This window comes from Malus domestica, chromosome 13, assembly GCF_042453785.1.
Source record: "Malus domestica chromosome 13, GDT2T_hap1".
NCBI classification, from domain to species: Eukaryota; Viridiplantae; Streptophyta; class Magnoliopsida; order Rosales; family Rosaceae; genus Malus; species Malus domestica.
Window position 1 is genome coordinate 11,296,627 of NC_091673.1, and position 14,737 is coordinate 11,311,363.

The window sequence follows — 14,737 nt, forward strand, 5'->3', positions numbered from 1 at the left end:
ATACGTGGCTGTTATGCTCAACTTACATGTCACGGGTGCTACTGTGACATCTTGTGTCTTTCATAAAGCATTGTATTATTGACACGAGACATCACGATGGTACTCGTAACATGTAAAGTGTAGGCCTAAGAGGGAAGAACAAAAAAAGTGGAACGCCTAAAGGGATTGAGGGGTCATGTGAGACCCTCATAGGCAGTTTGTAGCTCCCTTGCTGGTGAGGTCAGTTGGCAAGAATAACATGCATGTTTTCTTGCATTAAATTTTTTTCGTATACATTAGTGTAGCTTAAAATAATCATAATAAAAATCAGTAACTGTCAGGCTAACATCCACTTAGAAGGAAACTCTCTTACAACCGGTGACACGATGTGATGCGTATAACAATTTTATAACACATGACAATTATATGTTGGAAACTTTAACAAAAAGTTTCTGGTACTTTTCATATTTTTACACTAAAAAATCAATCTTGATACTATTTATTTTACCCTTTATTTTATTCTTATCACTAAAACTCAAAATTTTGGAATCATTTTCATTAATTTTCGTTTAGCGGTAACACCACTTAAACAATATATTAGTTGCAAAATTCCGCCGATTGGCGCGAATCTCTTTTTCTCGGATAACTTCCTCAGTGCTCAACATCTGTGGCCCATTCTCATTGGCCGACTTGGTTGGAGCCCACAAAGGCCATCATCCAATCAAATTCGATCAATTCTTTCTTTCCCGATTCTCAAAATCCCTAATTTACAAACAATCCCCATCTTTTTGCCCCAAATTAAGGATCAAAGATGCACCTTTTATCAACCTTTACGTTTCGGTTGCTCATAACTCCTCTTTGAAAGTAAAAGAATGGCGAACTCTGAAACTCAGAAGTGAAATCCCACTTCATCTCGATGCATCAAACTGCGTTCGATCGAACACCCATCTCGAATTCTTCACCTGGTAAGCGATTTCCACACCCTTTTCGTAATTTAGGCATCTGGGTAATTTGAATTCTGTTCATATTTATTAGAATTTGATAATGGATTCCCAAAGACGTGTTTTTTTCCCGGACGAAGTCGTCCTCCAAATCCTCTCAAAACTGCCCATTAAGTCTCTTTTCAGGAGCAAAACTGTTTGTAAACTTTGGTACAGATTGGTTTCTGATGAGTATTTCATTCAATTGTACAATGAAACTTCTGCCAAGAACCCTATGCTATTGGTTGAGGTCTCCGACTCGTTAGGATCGAAATCTGATTTGATTGTTGTGGACAATCGGAGGGGTGTTTCCGAATTTTCGTTAGATTTCTTGAGGGATAGGGTTAAGGTCAGAGCCTCCTGTAATGGCTTGTTGTGTTGCTCTAGCATTCCTGATAAGGATGTTTACTATCTCTGTAATCCCATGACTCGGGAGTTCAAGTTGCTTCCGAAGAGTAGGGAGCGGCATGTCACCCGATTTTATCCTGATGGTGAGGCAACCCTGGTGGGATTAGCTTGCAATTTGTCTACTCAGAAGTTTAATGTTGTTTTAGCGGGTTATCATCGTACTTTTGGTCATAGGTCAGATGGAACTTTTGTATGTATGATTTTTGATTCTGAGTCGAACAAATGGAGGAAGTTTGTTTCGTTTCACGGTGATCAATTCACCCATATGAATAAGAACCAAGTCGTGTTTGTTAATGGTGCACTACATTGGTTGACTGGTAGTTCCTGTATTCTCACGCTCAATTTGGAGTATGATGTTTGGAGGAAGATGTCATTGCCGGAACAAGTGACTTGTGTGTCTGGAAATAGGTTTTACTTGTTGGAGTCGGATGGTTGCCTGTCGGTGATCCAGATTTCAGATGCTTGGATGAAAACTTGGGTGTTGAAAGAGTACGAGAGTGAGGAATGGCATTTGGTGGATACGGTGAGTCTTCGATGTATCAAAGGACTTGTCCCAGGCATCTTCCCCATATGTCAGACTGGTGAATGTGTTTTCTTGGCAACCCACAAGCAGATATTGGTGTTTTATCGGAAGACTCGTGTGTGGAAAGAGATGTACTCTGTGAAGAACAGCTCCACACTCCCATTGTGGTACTCGGCACATGCATTTCGGGGCACAATTTTTTCTTGTCAGTAAGGTGTGAAACTACATGTAATGAACTTCTTCTGTACATAGATTTCTTAAGTTATTTATCTGTATATGTTTTGGCTGATTGGGGCTTGTCAACAGCTATCAACATTTGACTTATGCTGTACAAATTGTAATCTTGTGTTTTTGGCTTTGGAATATATCTGCTACTTCCTTTGCTCACATCAATTACTCTTAAAATGCCTTTTATCATGTAATTCCTAGTTTCTGGATAGTAGAAAGAGGATTGTGGCCGTGACGGCCGCCGTTCCTATCAAAGGAGTGTTGGCCGAGAGCGGGCGGTCCGGCCACACGGCTGGCAGCTCATCTTATCACTTGGTGAATTTGAATCACATTATTGCTAGCTCATTGTGAGGTTAAACCAATCATCTCACCTTTAGTGTAGATTATATCGTTTGTTCAAAAAAAAAAAAAAAAACTGCTTTACTAAAGAAACTTGCATTTGGAAATATATTCACATGAAAAGTATATTATTGTGAAAATTAAGAGAAAATTAAGAATTTCCCTTCCCGCTGCCATTTAAAAAACAGACCTCGTTAATCAAACGGTACAAAATGTTAAAAAGAGTTTGTTTGGAATAGCTTTTCCATAAAGCACTTCTCGTAAGAAATTCTGCTAAAAGAAGCTAGAGGTGCTTACTAGGCTCACACCACACCAAAAGAAAACTTTATGGGCTTTTTATTTTTTGGGCTTTAGACAAAAAGAAAATCTGAAGATAAAGGACACGTGGGACCCGGAGCCCTGCGTAGTCCAGCGAAGCGACAATTGTTGTTATTCAGCGGCGAAGCCCAATCCGCAGACGGAACGAGGAAATCCAGTCAGCCAAACAGACCCCATTCAACAGAAAAACTCCTACGGAGCTTCTTCACGAGTGCTTCTCTGACCTTTTCTTGCAGACCCAAATAAAAACTGTGACATTTGGATTGCATGCTGATTGCTGATTGCTCAGCTCCTCCATTTCCAGAACAACTCAATTCGCCGAACAGAGAAATTTGATGCTCTCTGGTTTCTGTTTCTTCTCTCAGTGATCCCTCTGTGTGTCTCCGAGCTCCAGGTATGTCCGCACCAATCGGTCAATGTTAATTACTAATTTTCCTGTGATTTTATGATGTGGGTTCTGCTCAATTTTATTGCTTTCATCGAATTTTTGTTCGGTGTGTTGGAATGCTGAATGATTAAAACTGGGTTCTAATCAATTTTTCTGACATTTGGGGCTTTTAATCTCAAGTGGGGTTTTGCGATTTTTACTTTTATATTGAAATTTATATCGATTCGTGGGTGATAAGTTGATAACAATACAGTGTAATACGTATTTCTTCCTGAGAATTTTGTTTCTTGCGAAATGAACAATGTAAGTTTGTTTTTGCATGAGGTTTTGGTTATTTGTTAGATTGAAATTCTTGGGTTTTTGTTGTACTTCACACCTCAAAAGTTATGCAGGTTGCCCAATATTGATATGGGGTCCATGACGCTTTTTCGATTCCTAAGTCTACTCTTTAGTAATTCTCTAACCAAAGGCCTGTTATCAGTAAAGTTGGGAAGTTTAGAGCATGTTTGGTATCCTATTTGAAATTTTTTTATCATTTCTCAAAATATTTCTTGAAAATAATTTTATTTTAAAACTCAAAAACTTGATTGGTTTGCAATTTAAAACTTTTAAATCTTACGATTTAAACTAGATAAAGATATCTAAAAAGAGGGGTCGCAGGAGAGGAAGAAAGAGGAGAGAGGAGTAAAGAAAGTAAGAGATGATTGAAGAGAGAAACAAGAGAGGGGATCAAACAAGATAGAGAGGAACGAGTGCGAGAAAGAACCGAGAGAATGAAGAGAGCGGATTGAAGGAGAGACGAAAAAGGTAATAAAAAATAAATTCAAAAAAAAAAAAAAAGAGAGAGAGAGAAAGAAGAAAAGAGATAGATTTGGAGTGAGAGGGGAGAAGGGAGAGAAAAGAAATGAGTGAGTTTGAGTTTAAAAACTCACTTTTTATGTTTTTAGAGAATAGACTATATTCTTGAGTTAGTCTTGAGTTCATTTTTTGAAAATAGTCAAACCAAACAAGTTTTTAAGGCCTAAAACTTGAAAATTATTTTTGAGTTTAAAAAGTTGGATTCAAGTAGAGTACCATACAAGTCCTTAGATTTTCACTTATATATGACTGTCATTGGCAATTTTCAGTTCGGTAATCAATTTATCAAAACAAATGCTAGTATGATTTTCGATGATTTATGGATGGTCGTATCTTTGTGGAAGTACTTCATAAAAAGTTTTGATTTTATGTATACATGCATCCTTGTGACTGTGTGTTGTTTATTTTCAGATTGTATTTCTGGAATGGCTGCTTTGAATCGATTGTAAGTCATCTTGCTTGACTTAATTTTCAGTACGTCAAGGTCGTTTACCCTATGGCTCGGAAGGGTAATCAACAGAAGAATGCTGTAGATCGGCAGACATCAAAGCACAGAAAGAAGGGTTCAGATTCAGGGTGTACACTGGGAGAAACGAAAGGGAATGGGAAGGCAAGTGAAGTGAAAGTTTTTCCTGGAGAAGAACTGCCAAATGGTGACCAGCCAAGCAGTCCTCTTTCAGCCAGTGCAAGTAAAACCAATCATCCTGAAGATGAGAATAAAAACAGACAAAAGTCTGGAAAGTCTTTGAGGAAAGAGAAGCAAGGTATGGATGCAGGGCAGGGTCCAGAGGAGTCAAGTTCTTTAGGGAGTGATTTAGGAGATCACAATGGGAATAATGAAGCTCCAAGCAGGAGAGAAGAAAACGGGACATTACCTCCGAGCCACTTACGCCGAAAACACACAAAAAGAAAATCTGGTTCCTCCCTGAATAGATGGCATATGAGAACTTTGATGGCTCGATTAGAGTTTTCAGATACCCTATTGTTTAGAAACTTGAAGGCATCAGCATTGCCGCTTTTGAAGATGGCTAGTGAATGGCTACAGAGGCACGAGCCATTCTTTCTTACCATAAAAAGTAAGGCACTGTATGCCCGTGATTATGTCAAAACAAAGTTTGAGCAGGCATATCCATTCGTTTTGAAGTGGCTTATGCAGTTTGGGAGTATATTGTTTCTTTTATCAATGGCCTGGTTGGATTGCACCTTAAGGGGCTTTGATAGCTTAGTTCGGATGGGGACAACTTCCTTCTTTTCAGTTATATGGTGCAGTATTCTCTCAGTAGTTGCTATGGCCGGGATGTTCAAGTTTCTGATTGTGTTGGTAAGCCCTAGTATTACTATGTCGCTACTGAACACTCACTTCATTATAATTTATAGTTGCTATGGCTGGGATGTTTATTATTATAGTTGGCCTTATTTTTTTCTACTTGTTTTGTTTTCAATAAAATGCCCCTGTTTTGAGTCCCTTGTCCTTTTAAACCTCCCGGGTTCCTTCTGTTTATTTCTCACTTTTTGAACATCCAGACCTTATGAATAATTACTATTTTTTTTTTTTTTTGCAATGGGTGAGGCGGATGGGTGAGTTTAAGAGTAACTGTTAAGTTTTGCATTAGTATGCTCTCATACCTATTGAATAAATTCCCAGGTCTTTGCTGCTTTGATTGGACTTTTCATTGGGTTCATGCTCTCGATTTTGGTGGTTTCTTTTTGTGGTGCTCTTTTCTTGTGGTTCTATGGAAGCTTTTGGACAACAGGATTTATAATCTTCTTAGGAGGTGATTATTTTACCTTCTTACAAGTGCAGATCATCTATTTATAGTATGCATATTTCTTCATCACAGCTTGATGAGGTTTGACATTCTTCAACATTCAGGTTTGGCATTCACACTGAGCCATGAGCGTATTGCCCTGTCAATTGCCACTTTGTATTCCATTTATTGTGCTTGGACATCTGTTGGATGGCTGGGTTTGCTTTTGGGGCTGAATTTATCTTTTATCTCAAGTGATTATCTGATATATTTCCTAAAGAACAATGTAAGTCAGCAGAGAAGACCCAACGGATCATCTGAGCAAACATCAGGAATGCCAGGTCAACCAGACTTCTTTAACAGTGAGCAGGCGCATGCTTCATCCTCCGGAAATGGCCCATGGTTTTCTGCTGATCGTAGCCCTGGAGTACCTTCAACCAGTGGCACTGATTCTGAGATAACCTCTGAAGATGAAGTAGTCCGGCTGTTAAACTGTACAGATCACTATTCTGCGTTGGGATTTTCTCGGTACGAGAATGTAGATGTTTCTTTACTGAAGCGGGAGTACAAGAAAAAGGTAAGTGCCATTATTTGTTTGCTCTAATAGGCATGAAAAGGGATCCTTTCCAACTTCTTTGTTTCTTGCTATGTTATTCTCTTGGAAGTTTCAAGATTTGTATGGCCAAGCATTGAGTCTGAGATCTAACTTTGTTTTACTATGGTGAATGATGACTTTTATCTTTCCAGAGATTCGGTTACACATATAGAAGTACTGCTCCTGGATAACATGCTATACTGCTCTGTTAAAATGTTTCTTTTTCTTTAAACAAGTTTGTTATATTTCTTATCAGGCAATGTTGGTCCATCCTGATAAAAATATGGGAAATGAAAAAGCTGCTGAAGCTTTCAAGAAACTTCAAAATGCATATGAGGTTATAATTTGATATGCATTGAAATTTTTTCTATGGTCTATTTGATTCTGATTCTGATTCTGATTGTATGTTGGCCCTTTTTGCTCCATCTTTTCTAGATTTTACTTGATTCCCTGAAGCGAAAAACATATGACGACGAATTAAGGAGAGAGGAACTGCTGGACATTTTCTGTAGATTTCAAAGTGCTTCACAAAAGGTAGTATATATCTAATTTGTATGTTTTCTTGTAATTGGTTTTATAATATGATATCTTTTGACTAATTTCTTCCATATCCATGAGGAATGTGACAAGAGGTTGAAGCTTGATAGTGAAACCTGTCAGTCAGTTCCCGAAATTCAAGGGGGTCGTATCATTCAACTTTGTGATTAACTTTGGAATTGTTAGTAGAAACTTGTGTTGTTTTGGGTACATACCATTGCCGTGAATTATTTGTTCATTTACTGAATATAGCTCTGAGTGAAGTCACTTATTATGTGTTCTTAGTCTTTTTGTCTATCCACCTTACCTAAGCTTTTATTGCAATATGTTTCTTAGAATGGAGGGCACAGTGTCTTTCCCCGTGGCTTTCCACACCCTGAAGCTGATGGCGAGGACCCATTTGGGGATTCAAGGAGAATCGTCTGCAATAAGTGTGGCAATTTGCATGTTTGGGTGCTCACCAGGAAATCAAAATCCCAATCACGATGGTGCCAGGTTTTCATTTACCTTTAAAGCTTTTAATGTTGTTCTATTAGTTTGCATCTGTCAAAGAGTTTACAGGTTTTGCATCCTTAAAGTGTGATGCTGCTAGAGATTTTTGCACCTGGTGCTGCTGTTTTCATTGTGGAATTTCTCTTTTGAAAGGATTGCAAAGATTTTCATCAAGCAAAAGATGGTGATGGGTGGGTTGAACAATCTTCCCAACCCTTCTTCTTTGGAATGTTGCAGAAGGTACGTGCATTTATATATGCCGGAGAAAGGTTGTTTTAGAATTTTGCGTCTTGATAGTTTGCTCATTGTTTGCGAGTAGGAACTGAAAGAAAAGAACCTTAGAGAATGAAAAGAATTATCATCAGTATGACTAAAGGCTTTGTCTATTAGTACCTGAAATGTGTCTAATGAGAGATTATCCCTTTTTAAATAATGTTGTATGTGCAGTTAGATGCTCCATCCGCATTTATTTGTGCCGATAGTAAGATATACAATGCTACCGAGTGGTATATTTGCCAGGTAATTCAGTTTGAATTGTTCTTATAAGTTTATCATGGATATTCTTTTTCCTTTTGAAAAACACGCATGCCGGCTTCAACACCTACACACAATTATTGTCACATTGAAAGCAGATGTGCATGAAGCTAAGTTTTGTTGCAGGGAATGAGATGTCCAGCCAACACTCACAAGCCAAGTTTTCATGTGAACACTAGTGTGACCTCTAATAAGCATAATACCGGAAAGGGAGCAAGTTCAGGGCAAAGAGGAGGTCGTATGCCAACATCGAATATGGAAGAGAACATGACAGAGGAAGAATTCTTCGAGTGGTTACAGAATGCCGTGCAAACTGGCATGTTTGAAAATTCTGGTGCCGGCACCTCCACTGAGAGCCCGTCTGCCAAATCTGGACCTGGTACCAAGAGCGGTGGCAGCACCAGTGGCAGTGCTAACAAGAGAAAGAAAAAGGGAAAGAAATGGTGAGTATCCAATTTGTCCCCGTTTGTTTCGTACTAATCTTAGTGATACTGATTCCTGATAAGAAAGTTCATATGTTCAATGTCGGCCTGTTGTCTTTTTTTTTTTTTTTTTTTTTTTTTATCAGAAGAGAAGGCCTGAGGAAAGTTTGACATCATTAATCATAAGTATAGAATCTAATCACCATTAGCCTGCAATACTACGGAGTTTGTATACCGTCTCATCATTAATCATAAGTTCAAAATGATAAACCCGCGACGGAGTCGATTTAATCCTTGTTATGCTCCCAATAGGATCCCTTTGGTGGTTCAGCTTTGAACTTGTGGTATCGAAATGGTTTCTCAATCTCCAGTGGCTCGATTTGAATTTGATTCTTGACAGGGTACCCTAATTAGGTGCCATTGGGGATTGAAATGTCTTGATACTAATCCACCCTTGTTGCTAGTTAAATTTTGTACAAAAACAACCCATTTTGTACCCCTTTTTGGACATACATAAATTGTGTTAATTCTTATGAAGGAAACTATGGAACTTAAGGTTAGTTTGGGGTTGATGTGTTGTGAAGAAAAAAAAATGATGTTTAAGCAAGGGTAGAGCTGCTTCTACTTTTATCTTTTGGGGCCATGATTTTGACAAATTTATTTTTCATTTATCGAGCACAATTTTAGTCCTAGTTGCTTTTAAAATAATTTCAGCAAGGCTAAACTAGCCTTTAGCCTATCCCACCAAGCAAAATTAGTTCATTTTATCCAAACAATTAACAACTCTCAAAACAAAGTCACTTAGTCACCTGCATATAATAGAGGTTAGTGTTATCCACACATCCCTCTCAATTGTCTGTTGTCGGGTCGAATGAATTGAAGAAGATTAATAATTAAAATTAACAAGAATTTGTGGTATGTAAAATGGGTGTGTGAATAGCACTATTCTAGTAGACGGAGGAAAAAGAACAATGGAATTGAATACAAAATTTGTTGTTTTTAAACTCTTAATCATAGAAATTGGAAAATGACACCTATTTATATGGAATTTAAACTTGGGAATTTGAGGTTTCAAATTCCAAGTTTTTTTCATGTGGAAATTCTAAATTTCTATATTTATGAATCCAAACAAGAGAATTGATGCATGTCAATTTATAAATTCTGTCTTTAATCCAAATTCCAAATTTCTTTTCCTCGTCTAAACATAGTGTTACATTCCTCCTCGGTGGAAATTTCAAGTTCCGCCGTCGGGGTTAGTTATGTCATCATGTAATTAGGGTTTCATTTTATTTCAAGATTAATACGATGTTTTTATGGCCCATGGTATTTATCGAGCAAAAGTCAGTTGGCTAAATCATAAGTCAACATATAAATTCTTTTTCAAGTAAATTCTATAAATTATAGGAGTTTAGAGTGTCGTTAAAAAAAAAAGTAATTGGGGACTCGAAATTTTTTTTTTAATACATCGATATTTTTACATTAAGATTCAAAAAATAACAAAAAATTAAAATAAATGTGATGGCGTATAAAAACCAGTTAACTAGGAGACCGTTGGATATCTACCACGAAGAATTAGACGGATCAAACGGACGGTGGGCCAGAATCTATTAGACGAATCAAACGGACGGTGAGCCAGAATCCACTTATGGACGGACAGGATTTTACCGTTGTAATATAACTCTACGGAAATTACGAAACCACCCCTCTCCTTTTACTGGTACCGCAAATCGGATATCCTCGCCGAGTCTCAGCTCCAAAACTGCTTGAATGGGGGCACTCACATACTCCTTCTCTGGCGTTTCTCTCACCCCAACGGCTCTAAAACCGGTCGGCACGAATGGGTCCTCCTCCAGAAACCAAAATTCGAGCTTGAAATTCTCAGATGGGTACTCGTCGTTTTCTTCTCGCCGGCCATTTCCCACTCAGAAGCTCTCAGTCGGAGTGAGAAGGTCGGTGATTGTTGGTGCGAGGAAGAACAGCAACAAGGAGAAGAATAAGGAAGACAATCACAGCTTTGCATCGAAACCGGATGAGGCCACTGGGCCTTTCCCTGAATCTGTGCTGCTTAGACAGGTTCCCATTAATTAAATTTCTACACAAACTCTTTTCTCTCTTTTTTCACTTGTTTATTTTGGGTTTATTGATTTTTTGACTTGTGTAACTTTGGCTTCTGAAAAATTGGGACTTTTGAGTCCGACCCTTTAATTTTTGGCTGCTGTAGAATGCACAAAGTTTGTTATGGGGGATTTAAACTAAGTAAATTATTGTTTCTGATACATTCAAATTGTGGGTTTGTTCTGTTTCTTTGGGTTATTGTCTTTTACCACTCAAATGTGAGCCTTGCGTCGAAAGAGATTTTATTTTTCTTGAAAAACTAAATGAATGTGGATAAGATAATATTTTTTTGGGTTGCTTATGTTTAATTATGGTGGATTTTGGGATGAGACTTTGTTATGAATTGCAGAAGAAAGTTCAGGAAGATGGTAATCTTGTCCCCGAGTTTGCTGATGCCGAAGAAGGCGAGTCATCATGATTCAAACGTGATTGCTGCTTTTAGAAAAAAGGAGTAGCGATTGCCCTTTTTTCGAAGAATGATTTGGGGTGTTGCAGTTATTAATTTTGTTTTCGTCACTATGCAGAGAAGGTGTATGAATTTTTGAAGCTTCAGCTGCAAAGCGATTTGAATGAGGAACGAAGTAAGTGTGGTTCATGCTCATTTTTCTTGCTAGTAGGTTTGTCTCTTGGTTTGACTTGTGTGATCTAAATGGTGAAAGAAATTGTCTTTCCGATAATTCATAAAACAAGTGGAAAATGTTATTGAGTTTTAACCGCAATGGGCTGGTTATGACTTACTGTTTCCGTTGTTACAGTGCGCCACTATGAACTGGTTTATCTGATTCATGAGAAGCATGCGGAAGAGGTTGGGAGTGTCAAGGAGAAAATGGAAGGTTAGGTTTTTTCTTCTTCCAACTCTCTTAGTAATGTCTCTGTTAATAGTGAATCATATATTCACCATGATTTTGATGTATGCAAAATTTTCCCTTCTAACTCTCTTAGTAATGTCTCCGTTATTACTGAACTGAATATGATAGGTTCGCCATGATCTATTTAAATTTTTGTCTTCCAACTCTCTTAGTACTGTCTCTACAATAAAGAGACAAACAGAAGTAGAGTTCGAAATAAGGTTACAGATACTGTGATGATGTCTGGATGTTTCGGTGTAAATGTTTTCCTTGCTGAAAGGTTGATCTCTCACATTTAGCTTACCCTTGAAATAATGTCAGCGCTGGCCCTTGAAAAATCTTTAGCAATTTAACTTTAGGTATCATATTTGAAGAATTTTGAGGAGTGGTGATGAACTTGGATGGATAGCTTTTCTTGTTTTTAACGTTAGAATTTGGTTTTTCGCCTAACATGGCAAGTGAGCTTGTAATTGGTATAATTTCATCTACCTATAAGTATTGCTTAGATTGAACATTCATATAGCAACATGCTAACGTTCTACTGAAGGGGCATATACTTATCGGAATTCTTGTAGAATGAAGTTCCCTTACCCTTGTGAATTGCAGTTGAAATATATCGACAAATGTTTATTGATGTTTATATTTGAATTGCTTGCAGAGTTTCTAGGGCAGAAAAAAGCCAGGATATGGAGAGTGAGTGATTGGGGAATGCGAAGACTAGCATACCAAATAAAGAAAGCGAAGAACGCTTACTATGTTTTGATGAACTTTGAGATGGAAGCCAAATGGATAAATGACTTCAAGACCATGCTGGACAAGGATGAGAGAGTCATTCGGCATCTTGTGATCAAGAGGGACGAGGCAATCACAGAAGACTGCCCTCCTCCTCCTGAGTTTCACACCCTCGGTGGAGGTACAGATTCTGATGAAGAAGAAGAGGATGATATGGAGTATGATGACGAAGAATATGAAGATGAAGATGGGATTATTATTGTCGACGCTGACAATGATGATATAGAAGAAAGGGTAGAACAACTAGTGTAGGAAAAACAGGAATGATAAGAAAACTGAGGGCAGAGAAATTGACAAATGTTTTTGTATAAATTTGTGTAAAACGTTTAAATTTGTAGAAATCTTTTACATTGTGTTTGGACGAGGAAATTTAAGATTACTAAGGAATTTTAAAGTAAGTATATATAGAAATGACAGAATTTTTTTTCTTTCTAAAATTTGTGAATTTTCTTGTTTGGCTAACTAAAATAAAATGGAATTTGAAAACGGATTTTATTTTTAAGCTCTCACTCACAGAAATTTGGAAATAACATCTATTTACATGAAATTTAAACTTGGGAAGAGTTTCCAAATTCCAAGTTTTTTTTTTCTAAACGGAAATTTTAAATTTGTATGTTTATGAATCCAAACATGAGAATTAGTGTATGCTAATTTCTAAATTCTGACTTTCGTCAAAATTCTCAAGTTTATTTCCACTTATCATCTATTTGTATCATTTTTCTAATAGAGGTAAGGTCCACTAACACAAGTGGTTAAACTTTTAGGTAAATTGCGATTTGATCCCCCTAAACTATTACTGCAGTTTTACACAACGAACCATTTCACATTGTCATTACACTTTTTTTAGTACAATAAACTTTATTATGTGTCCACATATCATAATTTTATTGGTAGTTATAAGTGACATGTAAGAATTAATGATAAAAAGACTAATTTGCCCATGAATTTGATAGAATAGTGGACGAAATCTAATGGCAAGGGGAAATTGGCTTGTTTCAAACATCCAGGGGTTAATTACCATTTAGGGGTCAATTTCAACTAGAGTAAGAGTTCAAAAGATCAAACAATAATTTACCCTTAATTTTATGTTTAAGATATGAAAAAGGGATAAATGAAAACATTGTGTACAACTTAAAGATAAAAGATGAATTACTCATAAAAATACCTTTCAATTCCAATTCTCCTCAAATAGTAAAACTAAAACGATAAGTTTCATTATTATCTAATCCACCTATCAAGGGGATATTTGGAAATATAGCCATTTTTTAAATCACTTGTTGAAATATAACCTACATTTTCTAATTTTATAAAACTAACCAAAATTACAATTAAAAAGACATAATTACCCTTAACCTTCTCTTAACACTCATGTGCTGTCTTTAGACTCCTCATCTCCATTGAAACACCACCACCAAACTTCTCTTTACCCAAATGTGATTGAACCAAGTGATCCCGCCAAGCAGTAACTACAATACTAGATGAAGAAACAGTCAAAACTAACAAAAGTTTTCTGAAAACTTATTCGTGGTGTGGCTATGAACCCAGTCGAGCATCCTCACGGAGGAGGTAATCACCACATATTGGATCGGCTACAATAGTATGGCGTAACGCTTCTCCTGGGAAGAAGGTTGGTTTCATTGCTGCTAGGTGGACTGGTGGTCTCAGAGGACAAGTTGCTGCAAACGTCTCTAAGGCAGACAAGTGACGAGATTACATTTTCGACTTTTTCTATTTTGCCGTGTTTGGACTGTTTATATTTTATTCAAAACTAGTTTGGAGCGTTTTGTGGAGGAAATTTTGTTTAATAAAAAAAAAAACAACAGGGACGAAGATTTAGAAAAGAAACACCACGATTCTAGAATCAGGGAAGGTTTTAAACTAAAGGGCAATAAGACTTTTTAACTTCAATTTTGGTTAGTTTTATAATAAATGAAAATTGTAGGTTATATTCCAACAGATGATCTCTAAAATAGCTATATTTCCAAATTTCCCTCCTATCAATCTCCTCTAAATGAAAATCAAATATAATGAGTTGTCCATTCTAATTTGATTCTTGAGCCAAAATAACATTACTTGAAATAAACTTATATTTATCTATTTGACTTCCTATTCGTATAAAAACCAAATATTTATATTTGTTAATATTCTATTCATACGATTTCGAACATAAAATATTACTTAAGGAAGTAATTTGTAGCTAATCTTTCAACATGAAATCCTTGCTATTTCTTATGGATCATGAATCTATTGAATTAGTGGCCTAAGTGGCCAAAAGCATATAATAAAAAATGATGGACATAATGATGTGGGAACATCATTATAAGGAGACAAATGATTATGTTTCATTTTGCTTTGGCTTTTTCAAAGATAGAAAATTCAGCTTTTGTCCCCCCACTTCTTGCCTTTTTGGAAATGAGAGAAATGGAATGAGAATTGTGAAAGGTACATAAAATAGAGAGCATTTTCTGAAGGTAGTTGTAGAGTGCACCAGAAAAACAAAGAAGAAAAAATAGAAGTGCAGCAACCCCTCTTTAAAGAGAAGAAGAAAGTGCTCATCTCTTTGGTTAGTAATCATCCACCAAGGTAATTGTTGTTGTAATAGCTTTGAGCTTTGTATAGAGAGAAAATTATTC

At 36.8% G+C, this 14,737-nt stretch overlaps 3 protein-coding genes across 5 annotated transcripts; all 3 read left to right on the forward strand.

Annotated features, from left to right (window-relative positions):
- Window positions 1-630: 630 nt before the first annotated feature.
- LOC103420915 (F-box protein At5g49610-like) lies at window positions 631-2,277 on the forward strand. The gene has a single exon (XM_008358949.4). It carries the CDS (start codon window positions 1,024-1,026, stop codon window positions 2,101-2,103), a length of 1,080 nt encoding a protein of 359 aa, XP_008357171.2. The 5' UTR covers window positions 631-1,023; the 3' UTR covers window positions 2,104-2,277.
- Window positions 2,278-2,901: 624 nt separating this feature from the next.
- LOC103407988 (uncharacterized) lies at window positions 2,902-8,909 on the forward strand. Of its 3 annotated transcripts, XM_008346861.4 has the most exons (11): window positions 2,911-3,169; window positions 4,433-5,342; window positions 5,667-5,796; window positions 5,895-6,346; window positions 6,621-6,701; window positions 6,800-6,898; window positions 7,238-7,396; window positions 7,547-7,633; window positions 7,841-7,912; window positions 8,054-8,370; window positions 8,496-8,909. In XM_008346861.4, coding segments are annotated over exons 2-11 (2,223 nt in total). In that variant the 5' UTR covers window positions 2,911-3,169; window positions 4,433-4,517; the 3' UTR covers window positions 8,497-8,909. The 3 variants fall into 3 exon arrangements, with proteins under 3 accessions (XP_028947113.1, XP_008345083.2, XP_008345082.2); XM_029091280.2 differs by lacking the exon at window positions 8,496-8,909 and having other exon boundaries at window positions 2,902-3,169; window positions 4,497-5,342; window positions 8,054-8,450; XM_008346860.4 differs by lacking the exon at window positions 8,496-8,909 and having other exon boundaries at window positions 8,054-8,450.
- A 1,093-nt stretch (window positions 8,910-10,002) lies between these two features.
- LOC103408014 (protein REGULATOR OF FATTY ACID COMPOSITION 3, chloroplastic-like) lies at window positions 10,003-12,502 on the forward strand. Its single transcript, XM_017324886.3, has 5 exons — window positions 10,003-10,422; window positions 10,814-10,868; window positions 10,989-11,045; window positions 11,220-11,297; window positions 11,971-12,502. The coding sequence occupies exons 1-5, from the start codon at window positions 10,117-10,119 to the stop codon at window positions 12,354-12,356; spliced, it is 882 nt and encodes a 293-aa protein (XP_017180375.2). The 5' UTR covers window positions 10,003-10,116; the 3' UTR covers window positions 12,357-12,502.
- The last annotated feature ends 2,235 nt before the right edge of the window (window positions 12,503-14,737 follow it).

Bases quoted from the DNA above. Each gene is read 5' to 3' on its own strand.
- LOC103420915 (XM_008358949.4), top strand. From the start codon at position 1,024: ATGGATTCCCAAAGACGTGTTTTTTTCCCGGACGAAGTCGTCCTCCAA.
- LOC103407988 (XM_029091280.2), top strand. From the start codon at position 4,518: ATGGCTCGGAAGGGTAATCAACAGAAGAATGCTGTAGATCGGCAGACA. The intron at 5,343-5,666 runs GTAAGCCCTAGT...ATAAATTCCCAG, and splicing joins TCAAGTTTCTGATTGTGTTG to GTCTTTGCTGCTTTGATTGG. The intron at 7,913-8,053 runs GTAATTCAGTTT...GTTTTGTTGCAG, and splicing joins CCGAGTGGTATATTTGCCAG to GGAATGAGATGTCCAGCCAA.
- LOC103408014 (XM_017324886.3), top strand. From the start codon at position 10,117: ATGGGGGCACTCACATACTCCTTCTCTGGCGTTTCTCTCACCCCAACG. The intron at 10,423-10,813 runs GTTCCCATTAAT...TATGAATTGCAG, and splicing joins AATCTGTGCTGCTTAGACAG to AAGAAAGTTCAGGAAGATGG. The intron at 11,046-11,219 runs GTAAGTGTGGTT...CCGTTGTTACAG, and splicing joins CGATTTGAATGAGGAACGAA to TGCGCCACTATGAACTGGTT.